This window comes from Cryptomeria japonica, chromosome 3, assembly GCF_030272615.1.
Source record: "Cryptomeria japonica chromosome 3, Sugi_1.0, whole genome shotgun sequence".
Classification (NCBI taxonomy): Eukaryota; Viridiplantae; Streptophyta; class Pinopsida; order Cupressales; family Cupressaceae; genus Cryptomeria; species Cryptomeria japonica.
Window position 1 is genome coordinate 35,954,714 of NC_081407.1, and position 17,702 is coordinate 35,972,415.

The window sequence follows — 17,702 nt, forward strand, 5'->3', positions numbered from 1 at the left end:
TATGAAAGAAATGAAGGTATGTGTCTTATGGGTCAAGTTGAAGATAACTGCTTGTGGCATAAATGGTTAGGGCACATAAACTTTGATAATCTAGTTAGAATCAGCAAATTTGGAAATGTGAGAGGTTTACCAGTGCTTAATAAACCAGAAAATATTGTTTGTTCAGGGTGTATCAAAGGAAAGAAAATAAAAGTGAGTTTTAAATCAAAGGACCATTCTTCTACTAAACCTTTACAACTAGTGCACACTGATCTATGTGGTTCTACGAGGACAAGATCTATTAATGGTGAAAAATACTTCATGTTATTTGTTGATGACTTCACTAGAATGGTTTGGGTAACCTTTCTTAGACATAAATCAGAAGCTTTTGAAAGATTTAAAATTTTTTGCAAAATGGTTGAAAAAGAATCAAATTTCAAACTTAAATGTTTGAGGTCAGATAAAGGAGGTGAGTTTACATCACAAGTGTTCATTGAATATTGTGAAAATCATGGCATTAAAAGGTAGTATGCTGCTGCTAGAACACCTCAACAGAATGGGGTGGTTGAAAGAAAAAATAGAACAGTAAAAGAGATGGCTAGAACAATGTTAGATGAAGCCAAATTACCTGATAGATTTTGGAAAGAAGCTATTCATACAATTGTTTACATCTTAAACAGGGTTCAAATCAGAGTGAAATCTAATTTCACTCCATATGAACTATGGTATGGTCATTCCGCTACAATTAAATACTTCAAAATTTTTGGTTGCAAATGTTTTATTAAAAAAAATGATGAAAATTTGGGTAGTTTTCAGTCTAAATCAAATGAAGGTATATTTTTAGGATACTCTACACATAGCAAAGCTTATAAATGCTTCAATTTAAGACTCAATAAAATTGTTGAAACAATAAATGTTACTTTTGATGAGAAGGTGTTTCTGGATAACAGTCGTGTTTAGGATATTGAGGAAGAACCCATGTTAACACTTGATAAAACTCCTAAATCTGCTGTAGTAGTAGATAATTCTCAACAAGAAATTGCATCAAGTTCTGACAAAACCACACCTCAATGCACACCTTCTAGGATTATCACTAAAAGGCATCCTCAAACTCTAATTATTGGAGATAGAGATGCAGGAATATTAACTAGAAGGAAAGCTAAGATTGAAGAACAAGCTCAAATTGCTGAACATTTCTGTTTAGTAACTAAGTTTGAGCCTACAAATGTTGATGATGCTTTAAATGATGATTGTTGGTTGAAAGAAATGCAGGATGAAATCAATCAGATTGAGAAAAATAAAACTTGGGAGTTGGTTCCAAGACCTGATAATAAAAATGTGATTGGTGGCAAATGGATTTTCAGGAACAAACTAGATGAGTTTGGTAAAGTGGTACGAAATAAAGCACGCTTTGTATGCAAAAGGTATGCTCAACAAGAAGGTCTAGACTTTGGTGAAACTTATGCTCCAGTTGCTCGTATTGAGTGCATTAGAATTTTCTTGGCTTATTCTTGTTTTAAAAATTTCAAAGTTTATCAAATGGACGTAAAAACAACTTTCTTGAATGGGTACTTAGATGAAGAGGTTTACATGGAACAACCTGAAGGTTTTGTATCAAAGGACAATCCCGAATTTGTCTACAAGTTGAAAAAGGCCCTCTATGGTCTTAAACAAGCTCCTAGAGCTTGGTATTCCAAATTGGATGCACATTTAATAGCCAATGGGTTCACTAGAGGTGGTGTTGACAGCAATTTGTATGTCAAAACTGAAGGTGATGATATTCTTGTGGTTGAAGTTTATGTTGACAATATTATTTTTGGTTGCAACAATGATGCTTTATCCAAGAAATTTTCTAGATTAATGGAATTAGAATTTGAGATGTCAATGCTAGGAGAACTAACATTTTTCCTTGGTCTTCAAGTTTCATAGCTTAAACAAGGCTTATTTTTATCACAAACCAAGTATGCTAAAGAGATGCTTAAAAAATTTCAGATGGATGATTGTCATCCAATTAGTACTCCTATGATGACTGGTTGTAAGTTATCTAAGTCTGATGATTCACCTGATGTTGATCAATCTGCATACAGATCAATGATTGGTAGTCTATTGTGCTTAATAGCCTCTAGACTAGATTTAATGCAAGTTGTTTTTATGGTTTCACGATTTCAATTAGCACCTAAACAGTCTCATCTTAATGCTGTTAAAAGGATTTTTAAATACATTTAGGGTACTCTAGACTATGGTCTTTAGTATCCACACAACAACGACTTTACATTACTAGCTTTTATTGATGCTGATTAGGCTGGTTGTCTAGATGACAGAAAGAGCACAAGTGGTGTAGTATTTTTCCTTGGTGACCATCTTGTAGCCTGGCAAAGTAAAAAGCAAGATTCTATTTCATTGTCAACAACCGAGGCTGAATATATTGCAGCTACATCATGTTGTACTCAACTTCTCTGGATGGCTCAAACACTTTCAGATATGGGTATTACTGTTCCTAAACCTATCTCCATTCTTTGTGATAATACTAGTGCCATTAATCTATCTAAGAATCCAGTTATGCATTCCCGCACCAAGCATATAGCCATTAAATTTCATTTTCTTCATGAGAAAGTCTTGGCTAATGAGGTTTCAGTGCAATATGTTCCTACTCAAGCACAGTTGGTAGATATTTTTACCAAACCTTTGGAAAAAGACGTGTTTGAACAACTACGATCTCGATTGGGAGTTGTCTCTCAATCTCTACTTCATTAACTTGATCATTGCCTTAGGGGGAGCCTTGCTCTCCACCAGCAGCTTGTCACTACTCTCCTTGCCTGTTGCTCTCTGCTATATCTTGTAGCTGATTTTGATTATTCTTGTCTCTTTCCCTTTGTCCTTGAGACAAAAAAGGGGGAGAATATTATTATGCATTTGATTCACAAAGTTTGGCATTTGCAGTTGTTTCAGTTATGGTGCATTCAGTTTGGCATGCATTTGGTTCATAGAGTATGGCAATTGTGGTGCATTCAGTTTGGCATACATTTGGTTCACAGAGTTTGGCAATTGATTCACAGAGGCATGCATTTCGTTCACAGAGTTTGGCAATTGATTCATAGACAGGTTAGCATTTGAAACTTGGTACATAGTTTGGCATTGGGATTGTGGTTTCTTTTAGTCTATTTGGATGGCCTTGTTTTTGCCATCAAGGACAAAGGGGGAGTTTGTTGACTTCTCTTGTGTGTTATCCTTGATGACAAAATTGCTCTTGGATGATTCACTTGATTAGTTGAATCTCATTGGTTGTGGCAGATATTTTACAACACGTGACAATCTTGTTTTATTAGTCTTATTGAAGTTATTTGATTTGACTTGGACAGTGATGTGGATGAATAAGATGATGTGGCACAAATTATGCGAATCTCAAAATAGAATTATTTATTGAAAGTTTTTTAATGACTTTATGTTTTTATTGCCTGGGACTTCAAAGATCTTTTTATTTTGGCAAAGTATTTTGGTTTTCGAATACAAAGGAATTAAGCCAAGATATTTTCTTCATCGCTTTGAAATGTTTCAAACCCTAGCCAACATCATAGCACTTTCTCAGACAGTTTTTTTCTTGGTAGCGTTTTTCAAGATGCGGTGGGTTTATTTGTTTTCTAGGCACCATTGTAAAAGTGCAAAAGAATGTGAGTTTTATTTCAAACACTGCTCAGTTTTTACCTTTACAGTTGGAATAGGTAAATCTTTGGTATCTTGCAAGGATTCTTTGATTTTGGAAATGAAGAATAAAGGCTATTATTTTCTGTTACTTGCATATATTTCTGGATAGCTACATTGTTTAATTACTTTTATTTGCGTTTTAAGATGCAAACCAAAGTAAATAAGGAAGTTTTCAGTTTTACCGTCTTGGGTTCACTGAAAGAGGAATCTTCTTCATTTTTTTTAGTTTTTCAGTTATAGTGGTTGGGTTAACCCCAACTCAAGGAGGTGATGACCTTGAGTTGGTGATGTTCATGAATGAAGGATGGCTTCATTGTTCTATCTATATATATTTTTTCTTTGCTTAAAGCAAGAAGTTGGGATTGAAAAATTCAAATAGAAAATCTCTTAAAAACAGAGAAGTTTTTTGTATATCTATAGTATTGCAGATGATATTTCAGTTTCTGGGCTTAACAAAGGTAGTATAGTGGAAGGAGTTGGTGCTCCTATGAAAATAGATGTAACAGAGTTGAAGATTTGATGTTAATGAAAAACAGGTTCGAGTGGTTTTTCTACCCCATGAGGTTTTTCCACTCAGGAAAATAATTGTGTCATGTGATGTCTCATTGTTTTGTGCACTTTAGTTTATCATATTCTTGTCAAGCTCTGATACATAATTGGTCTATTATTTGTCATATTATCTATCATGGGTTATGCATGTTTATGTTACATAAATCTGTTTTATATGGCAATGGGTTTTATTGCAGCACTTCGGTAATTTTCAGATTTCCGTTAATTGCAGCACTCTGGTAATTTTCAGATTTTCGTTAAAGCATTAATAATGGTTGTTACTCCTCAATAGAACAATCTATTTGAATGTTTTTGAATATTGTTTTAGTGTTGTATTGTGACTGTATCTTCTAGTTATTTTTAATTAGAAAGAAATCTATTCACTCTAATTCACCCCCCCTCTTAGAGTGTTTCCAATTCCAACAATTTATACATACATGTATTATGCAATCTATCTGTATCACTATCAAGTATCAAGCATCTATTAAGATTAAAGAATCAAGCCTTCATTTTATCATATTGATATCAAATTTATGCTACAAGTTTGAGATACTTTGAGGCTACAAGAATCGATACTCCCACTTGAGTAGGCTTGTTAATGTTTCTTTCATGTTTGAGTGTTTAGATCTCCTTCTCTCCTTGAAAAAAGGGGAAAAATATCCAAATTAGCTAGATTATTCCCATTCTTTTTATTGGCATATGATTTATTTTAGACATTGACTATAGAAAGCTTCTTATTATTTAAAAGAATATAAATTATTATTTCTTTTCTACTTATTCTAAATTGATATTCATTTTACATGTTTACTAATTTCATAATTTGATCCAATATTCTAGCATAAATATAATTGCAAGATAGAAAATTTCATTTGATATTTGCTCACTTATATGTACTTATTGACCCTTAAGATAGTATACATTGTATAATTGCCTGAGTTCCATTGACTCTCCCTTCTAGCGTGGGTTATTCACCTCTTAAGAGTCTTGGCATGACTCTCACATTCTTCTCAACCACTTTGATATAGAGCCTAGGGTCACAATGCACATAACTGGTCATAGTGTTCCTATTTTCCTTTCGTTTCTTCTCCACATCGTAGAGGTGATCTTGGTTGATCGGATAATGCCAAGTTTCTTCATCTTACTCTAGTTATATTCTATCCAAAAAAAATTACACTCAATCTGCTTGATGATTAACATGTTAATGATGAAGGTAATTTTATAGATTGGGAGGTTGGGATCATATTCCAAATGGTCAAGATCTTCATATTTTTTTTTTGGATATGTAAAGCTTCTCCTTAATGCATAGACTATGAGGTGTGACTGTTTTCATCTATATTTTTATTGTATGAATATATTTTATTATTAACTTTATACACATTGATATAAATGAAACTAATTTATTTAAAAAAATTGATTTTGAAACTTATCCTCCCAATTTTATGGTTTATAATTTTGAAGCATGATTTCATAATATCCACTAATTTTTTTCCTATTAATGATAGGAATTAAAACCACCTTTTCCAATATGAGGAGCTGAAGCTGCATAAAAAATCAGTTCAGATCACCCGTCAAAAAGAGAGAGCACATAATATGTTCTATATCAAAATACTACAGATTGACCAACCAAAATTCAAAAAAGTACTTAGGATCACTCCCAGCAGCCTTTTCATAATTAACTTAATTCGTTAAAAAAACATAAACAGCATATTAATTCAAGATGTCTATAATAAATAGTATAACCAGAATATAGAATAAGGTTTTATATAATTATCTTATCTAGTCCTTACGGTTGGTTAACCCTTTTATAGGATAGAAAGTTTATAATACAAACGATTACCCTTTACATGCACTAGCCCTATGTTTCAAATGCTATCTAGAAAAAACACTGAACTACGTAATCTTAAGAAAGAGCTTAGTATAAACAGCCAATTCAAGCAAGTAACCATGTCAAATGATAATGAACTCCTGAGTTATGTTTTCTTTTGTCTAGCACAGAGGTTGCTGGACATCTAAAAGGATATGGAACTAGAAATCTCCATAGCCCTTTCTATCTCTTCATATACCTCTAAGAGTCGTGGACGTCCTCCATATGAGGGAGTTGTGCAACAAACAGCCAACTTCAATAGAATTTCAAATGCCTCCCTACTATATTCCCCATTTAACCTTGAATCTGCATATTTTGATAGATTGATGGGCTTTGTCTGGATAACCTTCTGTGCCTGTAAAACCAAAAAATTATGTTACATATAGTATTGACTTCAACACGTGTACTAATGAGCTATAAACCAGCAACTAATGAAAAGCCTTTGAACATCCATAGTCCATAATACTTAGAACAATAGCTAGAAAAAATGAGTATATTGAGAAAACTGACTTCCTTAACAAGAGATTTTCGATGAAAATGATAGAGATCAATCGCTCTGCCAGAAAGAAGTTGGAGTAAAACCATACCAAAGCTGTAGATATCGCTAGAGCATGTTAGTCTTCCTTGCATATAATATTGAGGATCCACGTATCCCATAGTTTCCTTCACATCAATAGAACCCCTTGTCTTCTCAATCTTAAACACTGCGAGCAGCCCAAAATCTGCAAGCTTTGCTTCCATGGATTCCGTGACGAGGATATTAGTTGGCTGTAAATAAAAAATATGTAGGAAATTTCAAATAATAAATATAATAGGAAGAGCTTATCCAGTTCCTACGTTTAACTAAAAGCATTAAGCCAGTTGTAGTATTTATTAGGTCTATCTAAATACTGACTGTGTGGGCGGATGGCTGGCCAAACTAAATATACAGTATGATTCCTTATACTAGTTTCTAAGAACTGCATTTATAGAAAGTTAGTTGATTTAATGTTTCCATCAAAAGGAGTCTCTAGGTTAAATCCAAAACTCAATATAATTTTCTTCTGGTGAAAACGCAATTGCTTCCAGAAATATGATTTAGAGAAGTGCAAAGAACCTCGAAAATCTAGTAAGGAAGAGATTAAGCACAGTTTTGGAGAGTGAGAAGTTTGCCAAGTACAGAATAAATTAATCAATGAATGCTAATAATTTGTAGTTGTAATTTCATCCAGATTCGTTGCCTCTCTTTTGGATTTGAAGCTAGCTAAGCAAGCTGTTTGGATCCTCACAAAGAAGCTATTTCCAGATGAAATCCTGCTAGAATTGCAAGAGATCCTCAACAAGGTGTGCAATGATTCAGGAACTCCTCGATCGAGTGATAGAATTCTGTTCAACGTTCCCCGAGGAACTCATTAAATATTATCCCTTTCTGCTAGTGTTTCCTTGGTGAGAATCCAGAAGATTTGGGTAGGGAGGATGAACTCCACGAATTTGCAAAGATGAATGGAATTCTGCCACCAAAAGCAGAAGAAGAGGAACCCCATATTGAACGGGGCAAGACAGGTGGTGGCAGAGGTTTGGGTCGTGCTTCTGGTCGCGGTCTAGGACGGCCTCCCCCCTTGGAAGAGGCAGAGCCCCAATTCCCCCTGCCAAGCCACTTGAAGATCATTAAAAAGATAGGTTTAATTCTGCTGGTTTATGTTGAAGACATTGCTAAGCCTTTAGTTGGTTGCAGGTTTCTAAGTTTTTTTCTTTAAATTATTTTAGATAATCTCTGTTAAACCTAAACTCATATTTTGAGCATTAATTTTGAATTTCGCTGCTATAAACTATGAAGGTTTTTTGGAATGGATGAAGAAACTATATAGGATTTAATGCATTGCTTTGAAACTAGATTCCCTTACAGTAATTCCAGGGATTGATTTCAAATGTATATTTTAGGTTTATGATCTTTCTGGAATTATGGATATATATACTGTAATCTTTTCAAAATGAATATATAGACTCGGCTCTGCTTTACTGATAAAAAGAAAATTCTAATTGTAATTTCTTTAAGAGTATATATGATTCTCTAAGGCATTGTCTTCAATACGCTTAGCCTCTCTTTCGAATCTTTCAACTGGGTAATGTGACTAATGTTTACTATAGTACTAAACAATCAACCAAAAAAATAAAAGAATCAATATAACTTTAAAGAAGAAACTGAATTGTTGGTTAAGGTTTTTTTTTGCCTTTATATTACGATGAACTATGCATCCATCTGGACAAAGATGAAGGAAACGCAAGCCAACGACACTGTCGTATGCAATTTTCACTCTTTGCTCCCATGTTAACACTTTATCCTCTAGGCCTGTTTAAGTTGAAAATGTTTGAAAGAATGTCAGATGAAATTACATTATTAATCTTCTTAAGTAATCTAGACTACATCAATAGAACATAGTATATATTACAGTTGGGTGAAAGGAAACCTCAAAACTGCAAAAGTATTTAAAGATAATTTATTTTCTAATAAAATAATCATAGGACGGAGTTTTACCTAGAAGAATCTGAGATAGATTTCCATTGGCACAATACTCATAAACAATGTATTTCTCACCATTCTCTTCACAGTAGCCGAGTAGAGATACCAGATTTTTATGCTCGATTTTCGAAAGGGTCTCAATCTTCATTTCGAATGCGTCGTCTTGTGTAATATCTTTGGAAATGTGTTTAATGGCTACAAACTGACCACGAGGTAGCTTTCCCTTGTACACTTTACCTGCAACAGTTGAACATTTCTAATAAACTGTTATCAATGTCAATGCAGATAAAAAGACATTAAAATATTCAATAAAGGTCTCTAAGGCTAGCCAATGTGTATCAGAATAAAAAGGACAGCTTTGTAAAGCAACTATTTTTGAAAAGCCACATTAGGGTTTGAAGTTCAATAGGACACTTGGTACTACTCCATTTGACATGCACAAGCTACTGTCAAGCGTAAGTGTTTGGGATGATTGGTGCTCTATCAATTCACAACTCTGGCGAAAAAAGAAAAGAAGAAAGAATGATATACAAGCGAACTATGATATGATGACAACTAGTCTCAAAAGGTTGACATGGTGGATGACGTGGCTGACAGCAGACCGTATCATGGTTTCATAAGAGGGCAATTTACTTAGGAATCAAACTGCGATAGAGGAATTATATGCGATGAAATCAGGAGAAACAATATATGCAAAGGCGAGGACTAAACTCTCAAGCTCGACAAAATTGACTTAAATTACTTTGAAGTGCACATGCTTAAACCGGGACAAAAGAGGATATTTAGGGACAAAAGCGGCCGTCACATATGTTCAACGGTGCTTCATGGGACAACTTAAGTGAAGGGTAACCTGTGACACAAGTCAACATAAATTAGGATTTAAAGCACAAGAGCCACACGAAGGGTTTAGGGTTTTAGCCAAAAATGGAAAATAAGCCCTAGGACACTTCATGAATTGATTCTTATTTGTTAAATGTATAGCTTTTAGTAATAGGCACATTTTCCAATACAAGCAGAAATTCAATGTAGTTAAAATTTCCAAGGATGAGTGTCACTAGTGGTTGTGCCAAAGTGAACATCTAATTGCATGTTCAGATTAGGTCTATTGTATTTTGGGTATTGTTCTCATTAAATTTAGTGAGCAATGTTATATCAACGTAAACAGCCCAGTACTTAAAATCTTTAAAAGTGGAGGTGGGTCACACATATCTTCAGTAAACAAAATGGCTGAAGAGAATTCCAACACACATGCGACTAAGATGACATGTACTGAATTCTAGAAGTAAAAGATTTTCAATCCTAATATTTTTCTGGAGCACTTTGATTTTGCATTTTTCTTCTCTATATACATACTATAGTATTCAGATTAATGGATAACAGTATACTTCAAGGGAGCATAAACTCACCTGTACTTCCTTCTCCAAGGAAAGCCCAAGGACATGTATAGTTTAATGCATTTGAAATCTCTTCAGCTGAAAATCTAACAAAGGGAGGTCCATCTGAATCAGCTGCTTTGGTTTTACCTTCACCTATAGTCGAAGAAGAAATAGCATTTATGTGGTACTAGCTTAATCCCATGATAAAAAATGTAGTCATATGGTACATGTTCTCAACATTTAGGTCAAATACCTTTTTTCCTCTTTTTCTTTTTCCACCAGCAAACGAAAAATACCACAATAAGAAAAATGGCAATAATTACAATTATAGCTCCTGCTTCAATAGCTGTTCACAGATAAAAGAAAACCTAATTATAAAAAAGACACTATTATATCATCAAATGCTCATTTCTTGGTCTCGTGATGAGGATCGGTACCTCCTTCGTTGATTTTGTTTTTGATATTGTTGATCTTGTATTGCTGCAAGCCAGCGTTAATGGAAAAATGTTAGCAAATACCTTTGCATTCAACTTCCAACTAAAATGCAATGGGAAAGGTTTTTGTTCGATGGGAAACTTTGTTAATTCGTGAATTTAAAAATGACAAAATACTAATGAGAACCATTGAAGAATGATTGCAGAATTTTTTTAAACTAAACTAAAATCATTCATTTTGGACATAGGTTAAAAATAATAGACAAAGGAAAGATCTTATTGAAGAAGATGAGGGAGCAAGTAACGAAAAATCAAACCTATTGTCCTTCAAATATTCATCCATCTCTATCTTTACTTAACAGAAAGAACAGTGAAAATTAGATCGAAGTGCCATGTTTTACCGGTAAGAAAAGGGATTGACTATATACACAATATTTCTCAATCACTTTAGGGGAGCTAATGTTCAATAGTTTCATAGACCCAATAGGATATGCAGCTCTCACAGATAACTACAAGACTCAGTTGAAGGAGACCAGAAGAAAGGATGCAAAAGCTTTTAAGTTTGATCATCATGGTTGTTCATTTTAATGAAGATGAAGATCATTAGAGTTGCAAACAATTAATGGGAGCTAATGCTCAATAGTTTCATAGATGTGGTTGACCCAATAGGATGCGCAGCTCTCACAAATAACTAAAGATTCAGTTGAAGGAGATCAGAAAAAAATGCAAAAGCTTTAAGTTATAGAGGCAGTATTTTCTAGAATAGTAGCAACTAACTATGCAAAGCTGGTTCAAATAAGTTAGATTAGTAAAATTCCAAATACTTTAATATTTGTAGTGTGATGCAAATAATCATATTTCATTTCTTTTGTTAAATCATTGTTCATGAAAGCTTGGTGATTTTTAATAAGCATAATGGTGAAGTGTTTGATACAATCTTGAGGCATAAATTTCTTGTGGAGAATGAACGTGGTTGAGAAATAAAGTTTTTAAGGGCCTATCATGGAGGGGAGTTTCCTTCATGAAATTTTATAGATTATCATTATTTATATATATATATATATATATATGTGCCATCAAAAGATAAATGAAAACTATCTATACACCCTAACATAATGGTGTAGATGAAAATAAAAACTACATATTGGTTGAAATTAAATAAGAGTATTTTACATACAAAGAGAGAGAAAGTTTTTTCTTGATGTAGTTGCTAAAAAAAATTATATGTTCAATTAGAGTCTTGATAATGAACTTGAAAAAATGACTCATTGTGAAGAATAGCATAAAAAAAAACCTTAATATTAATCGTTAAAAAAATGGTTGTTTATTTTATTTTCATGTGCAACTAATTAAGATATATAAATTTAGATCCAAATAACGAATCATATCATTTTGTTAGATATAATTAAAGAAACAAAACATCCTCTTATTAATATGATTTTTGTTTCAAGAAATGTTATTTTTGATGAAGTGGAATAGCATGGTCATGATACAAACCATGTTAACAAGTTGAAATCTATTTGCAATAGTGATATTACTAATTGCATTGTTAATCAACATACTATTATTATTTCAATTCTAGGTTCTAAAATAGTAAAAGTTTCTTCTTTCATAGGCTGATTTTGAACCATACTATTTTAAGATAAATATGCCAATGGTGTTTAGGTGCAAGAAATGCAAGTAGAAATATATTATATTAATAAGAATAATGCTTAGGAGTTTACAAAAATTCCACATTACACCAAAAGTACTAGTACTAAGTGGGCCTACAAAGCTAAGCATAGAAATGATGGTAATGTTGAAAGTCACAAGGTATGGTTAGGTAGAGAAGACTTGACACAAATTAAAGGATGTTAGAAGAATGCTTTTACTTGGATGTGAGAAGTGTGCTTTTGAATAAGAACTTAGAAGAAGAATTCTATATAGAAAATAGCATGTTTTGAAATTCAAGATAAGTAAAATCAAATCTACACATTAAAGAAGTTTAATATAACCTCAAGAAAGTATTATGAGTGTGATATTTTTAAATTAATGGATATTTTTTAATAGAATATTTTCAAAAGAACCAAGATCAATCTTAATTATCACTACAAGTGAAAAAATAATGATATCCCACTATAAGTTTAAATGTTGATAAGATTATACCATCAAAACTTGCCATTGTTTAAATCTAGAAGAACTTTATCACTTCAAAGATAATTTCTGCTTTATATATGCCAAATAAGAAAAAAGAGTACACCTCAACATCAATCCAAATTGAAAAGAGTCCAAAATCAAAATAACAAGAAGTAGAACCCATTTTTAACATTATACCATTATAAGCTTGGCTCTGTTTTGAGTCTAAAATGTTTATCAATTTGAAAAGCATTTTGAATACAAATGTTCTAAAAATAGACAAAAGTACAACCCAATAGAAGTACTTTTGATTCTTCCAAGCATCGGTTTGTGATATCAACATAGAAGGAGGTCTTATTAACCTTATACTATCAGAAGCCTAGCCTAAATAGGACTGTTAAATTGAAAGAAAGTTTTAACTCAAACAGCATCACATAAGAATAGAATTATCTATTAATTTTATACTATCTAACAATCAGAAGCTTAATGGGGATCCTTTGGCAACCAATTTGAAAAAGATTCAGTCCAATTCATGGAAACGAGAAGCAAGTTTGGAGTATCTAGTTTAGATTCTCCATAAGAAAATCATAAATAGCCTATACAGATGTTACGACATGCAAGTAGAATATTAGACTTTATGGAAGATAAAATCCCCTACAGTATGCTTTGTACAATTGACACTACGCAACCTATTAATCGTTGAGTATTATGTTTAGACAGAATTGTTAAATACCCGCACCGGTGGTGTTAGTGTTGTGCCTGAATTATTATGTGCAATGGGGTTGACCAAACTGCTTTTTATCATCATCACATTCTGTTGTATTAAACAACTGCTTAACTGGGCTGCTGCTTTCTCGGCTTAGTATTACAAAACATGTAACATTCACAGGAAAGGCTCTTCATCAAGTCTGTGAGTTGCTTATGAAGAACAATACTTTACTTTGTGATCATCGATGTATATGTCCATTTGCATAGTCCCTAACTATTGAACTATGTTATTGTTATTTAGTTAAGATAAAACTATGTCGAATTTTCAAGACAATTGACAAACCCGAGAGATTTACACTATGGATGATTAATTTTGTATTTTTATAAAAAGTTATTGCCCCCACGTATTGTTTTATGATTTACAAGTAGAAGAATATGAACCTAAACAGATTAGGTAGGAGAAGCTGCCTTGATATTACCCTTTCTATAGAGAAAAATTGTCTTATAGCCTTTATCCTTCACCTACAAGAATTTGTCTTGTAATTCTCAAGAACAATGGAAAGTCAATATTTTGTATTGGATAAATATTATACTAATATATATATGTGTGTGGGGATATTTATTTTAGGGAAAGGGATATAATGTTACATATGAAATAAGAAAGAGAGATTATTTTGATAGATATAATTATAAAGAATAATTTATATAGATATTCTGATTATATGATTATATGGAAAGAGGGAGGTAAGGATTTTTGTTTATATGAAAATGTTTCCAGTTCATTGTTGAAATGGATGAATGTACTATTGAATTGTGATACCATAATTTTAATAATAGGTAATGAGTGTTCTTACTATATATAATTATTTCAGAATTAAATAAAATGATTATACTAGATATTTATTATATGAATTCTAATAAAGAAATTGAACAAGCCACAAAATTTTATTTGAAAGAATCATCTTAAAGTCTTTTCGTTTTCAAAAAATGCTAAATTAAATGAGAACTCTACATTTATTTCTTTTTTTCTTAACTTATACATTGATTTGAAACTATCTTTGATATGAAAAAATATGTGTCTTTTACATAAATTTAAAATTTTGATTTCAAAATTAAAAACAATATTTTAATGAAAGATATTAAATATGAATATGAACTTCATTTATTATTTCATAATTGAACTCAATTATCTATTCTTTTAAATTTAAGTGTGTTTTATTTATACCCTTTGTTAGTATTTCAATATATTTTCCCTCTTATCATTATATAAGAAAGTGTTTGTTCAATCAATTGTGGTGTGTCTTCCTCATAATGGTAGATCATTATATTATAACATATGTGATGATTTTCATCTTCATTTATATATTTAAATATAAATTTTTGTGTCTCCTAAATCTCAATGAAGATCGACATCCCAAAAAACTTGTGCTTCCTTGTCTTAAACATAGAGAAGCTATCACGTTGCCTAAAGACACACTATTTCAACTATTGTAGATAGGCATGCGAATCAATTTATTCCTACCTAGGGTGCCTGTGATGTCCCCTTTCCAAAAATAGTACAGTTTATTATTTATAGTACATCTAATTATCAAGAAAGAGTAAATTAGGACTTATGGATAGATTAAGAAACATGATAGTTTGTGGTTAAATGATCAAATTAGATTTAATGTTGAATTAATATATGAAATTTGAAATATTTTGAAGGTTGTCATGTAGATAATAGGGAAAGATGCAAATAAAGATTAAGTCAACTATGAACTCATATTTTAATGCTAAAACATACTCAACCAATGAAGAAAATATAATTGAAATTCAATGAAATTTATCAAACCAAACCCATGATACATATAATTCACCAAGCCTCTATTGTTCTTCCTATTATTCCTAAAAATGCTCTTAGATTTATGCATTCACTAAAAGAAAATTTGAAAGCTTAAATGATGCCATAATAACAAGAAAAACAAAGATGTGGTTGTGTTTGAATGGGAGGATTGATCATAATTTATAGATGATTGAGGACCAAATGAAGTGCCAAGATCAATTGAGGTTTCAGGAAATGGATGATCAAGATCACATGAGAGGATGAGTTGTGTGGAGAAAAAGGTGGGAGAACTAGGGAAGTAAGAGTGAGAAGTGGAGAGAAAGGTGGGAGAACTAGGGAAGTAAGAGTGAGAAGTGGAGAGAAAGGTGAGAGAAATAGGGAGAATGTAAGAACTTGAAGTGGTGAGGACATAGAAAATGGAAATGTTTAGAAATTAGGTAAGTTAGAGTAGAAAGTACAGATTAAATAAATAAATAAAATTTATTTATTTCACCCACATGTTAGGTATTTAATCATAGGAAATTTAGAAATTAGGATAGATTAAATAATGAAGAATTATTTAATATAAGAGGAATAGTTAGTAGAAGGATTAAAATTATTTAATCTAAGTAGAATGGAAGAAGAGAATATAAGATAGACAAAATAATATTTTTGGGTCAATATGGAAGAGACCAAAAGGACAGATCTCAATGCTTTGCATCATCCCCAAGTAGACAACACAAAGGCACATTTATGACAATAACACATGTATGACATAACATGAATCTAACATATAGAAGAATTGAGATACAAATAGAGGAATGCCACAACATTATTGGCCTCTTTTATTACCTTGTGCCAATAGAGCAACAAGGGTCATCTAAAGAGATCCTAACATAACATAAAGAAATATCAAGAAGCACATCACAAGGTAAGCACATTACATGAAAGCAAACACACAAAGGAGAATCCACTACACAAGTGAGTCTAGTATAGCAATTCATTCACATCGCAATCTTGCTTAACATATTTTAGGGATGGTGGACAAGATGCAAGAGGAGCCACATCAAGCACAATAGATGGAGCTACAAAATTTTCAAACAAGGACCTAGGATTAATGCTTTAAAAAATATCGAAGATAGGTCATTATTAATCTCGATAATCTCATATATATCATAAAAATGATTAGTATCCATATTGTTAGCATCAATAATATTATTAACATCAACATAATCATCATCATTTAAATTAATCATAATAAGATCTTTAATATGTAATGAAAATAAATCATTATTTTTCTTAGATAATTTTAACTTTTAGCATGGTTCATTAAGATGAGCTTCCTCCCTTGGGCTAGGAAAAGGTTGGAGAAATGGGATCAAGTGAACATTTGGCATCTTAGAGGAGGAAACGGTTTGGGAAGCAAGTTCACGAGCCTCGGCATGACATTTTTGTTAGTGTTCTCGAATGCTATGATTTTTCTTGATTTGACTTGAAACTTGCGTAGGTTTGAAATCAATCAACATAGGCTTCTTTTCTTCCCTTATATGGGAAGGAATGAAAAATACAACACTAGGTTGAGACATGTAGGATGTTGGATTTTCTCCTCTATAAGATGTAGTAGGTGGGACCACAACATATATGGGAGGAATATGAGTAGGAAGGAGTCCATGTCCAGAATGAGGAAGAGGAATATCCATGGGTGAAGGATCCTTAGGTTTACTCAAAGCAGATATCCCGTCATGTTTGAATTTTTGACAAGATAATAAAATGAGATCTTCTCGAGGTTTTGAAGGTTCAAGTTTTTTAGGCCAAAAGTAATCTAAGGTGAAGTTTCCACATCCTTATAAGGGCTTATAAGGACTATGATTGATCGTGATGATATACCCATCATGAGGGAACTTAAAACACTTATGGATAGTATAATGGATAGATTTCATGGAATTGAGCTAAAAATGCCGCAATTTTACATGAAATTGTTTGGAGGTAAGGATAATAGAAATGGTAACATCTAAGGACTTAGTGCCAACGTCAATGGGAAGAGTGATGGACACTATAGTGGGACAAATAATGAAAACATGCACCTTAATAATATCACTAATTTGTAATAAGTATCTTGATAAAATTGTTGAGTACAAAGATGTTCTTCAAACATTTACCATACATACTAAGTCAATGAGAACTCCTTGTGAGATTTTTCCGTTGATTTTTCGCAATAATGTATAATGGTCCATCCGGTGCATTGATATTTTCTCTTGAGTCAAATATAAAGTGAGGTTCATGTTCAAAATTGGATTTCTCAATAAGGTTCACAACATTTGTAGCCTCTACACACATATCGTCAGGAGGTATATTAGTAGGAGGTTTAGGCTCTATGAGATTGGTGAATGAGAAGGAAAAAGATTGGTAAAGATTTAAAATTTTTTATTAGAAAGCTCCACAAGTTTATTTCCTTTATCATTCATACCTTCCATGGTTATCAATTTCTACAACAAGGAAGGTCAACATCCCTAATGAAACTACGTGATTTAGGAACTTTTCCCATTCCATTGGTAAAGGCTAGATGAATTGATAATTTTAGTGAAAATTTGTTGGAACAATCACCACAAACCACTTCTTATAAATCTAGATCTTCCAAAGTCATAGAAATTGAGATGTTGGTTTGATATAGAAG

General features: G+C 32.4%; 1 protein-coding gene across 1 annotated transcript; it reads right to left on the reverse strand.

The window, feature by feature from the left end:
• Positions 1 to 6,239: 6,239 nt before the first annotated feature.
• On the reverse strand, positions 6,240 to 17,502 carry LOC131873937 (leucine-rich repeat receptor protein kinase HPCA1-like). Its single transcript, XM_059217119.1, has 7 exons — positions 17,496 to 17,502; positions 10,224 to 10,316; positions 10,001 to 10,123; positions 8,610 to 8,831; positions 8,305 to 8,423; positions 6,605 to 6,862; positions 6,240 to 6,449 (listed from the first exon to the last, which is right to left on the reverse strand). The coding sequence occupies exons 1-7, from the start codon at positions 17,500 to 17,502 to the stop codon at positions 6,240 to 6,242; spliced, it is 1,032 nt and encodes a 343-aa protein (XP_059073102.1).
• Between the last annotated feature and the right edge of the window lie 200 nt (positions 17,503 to 17,702).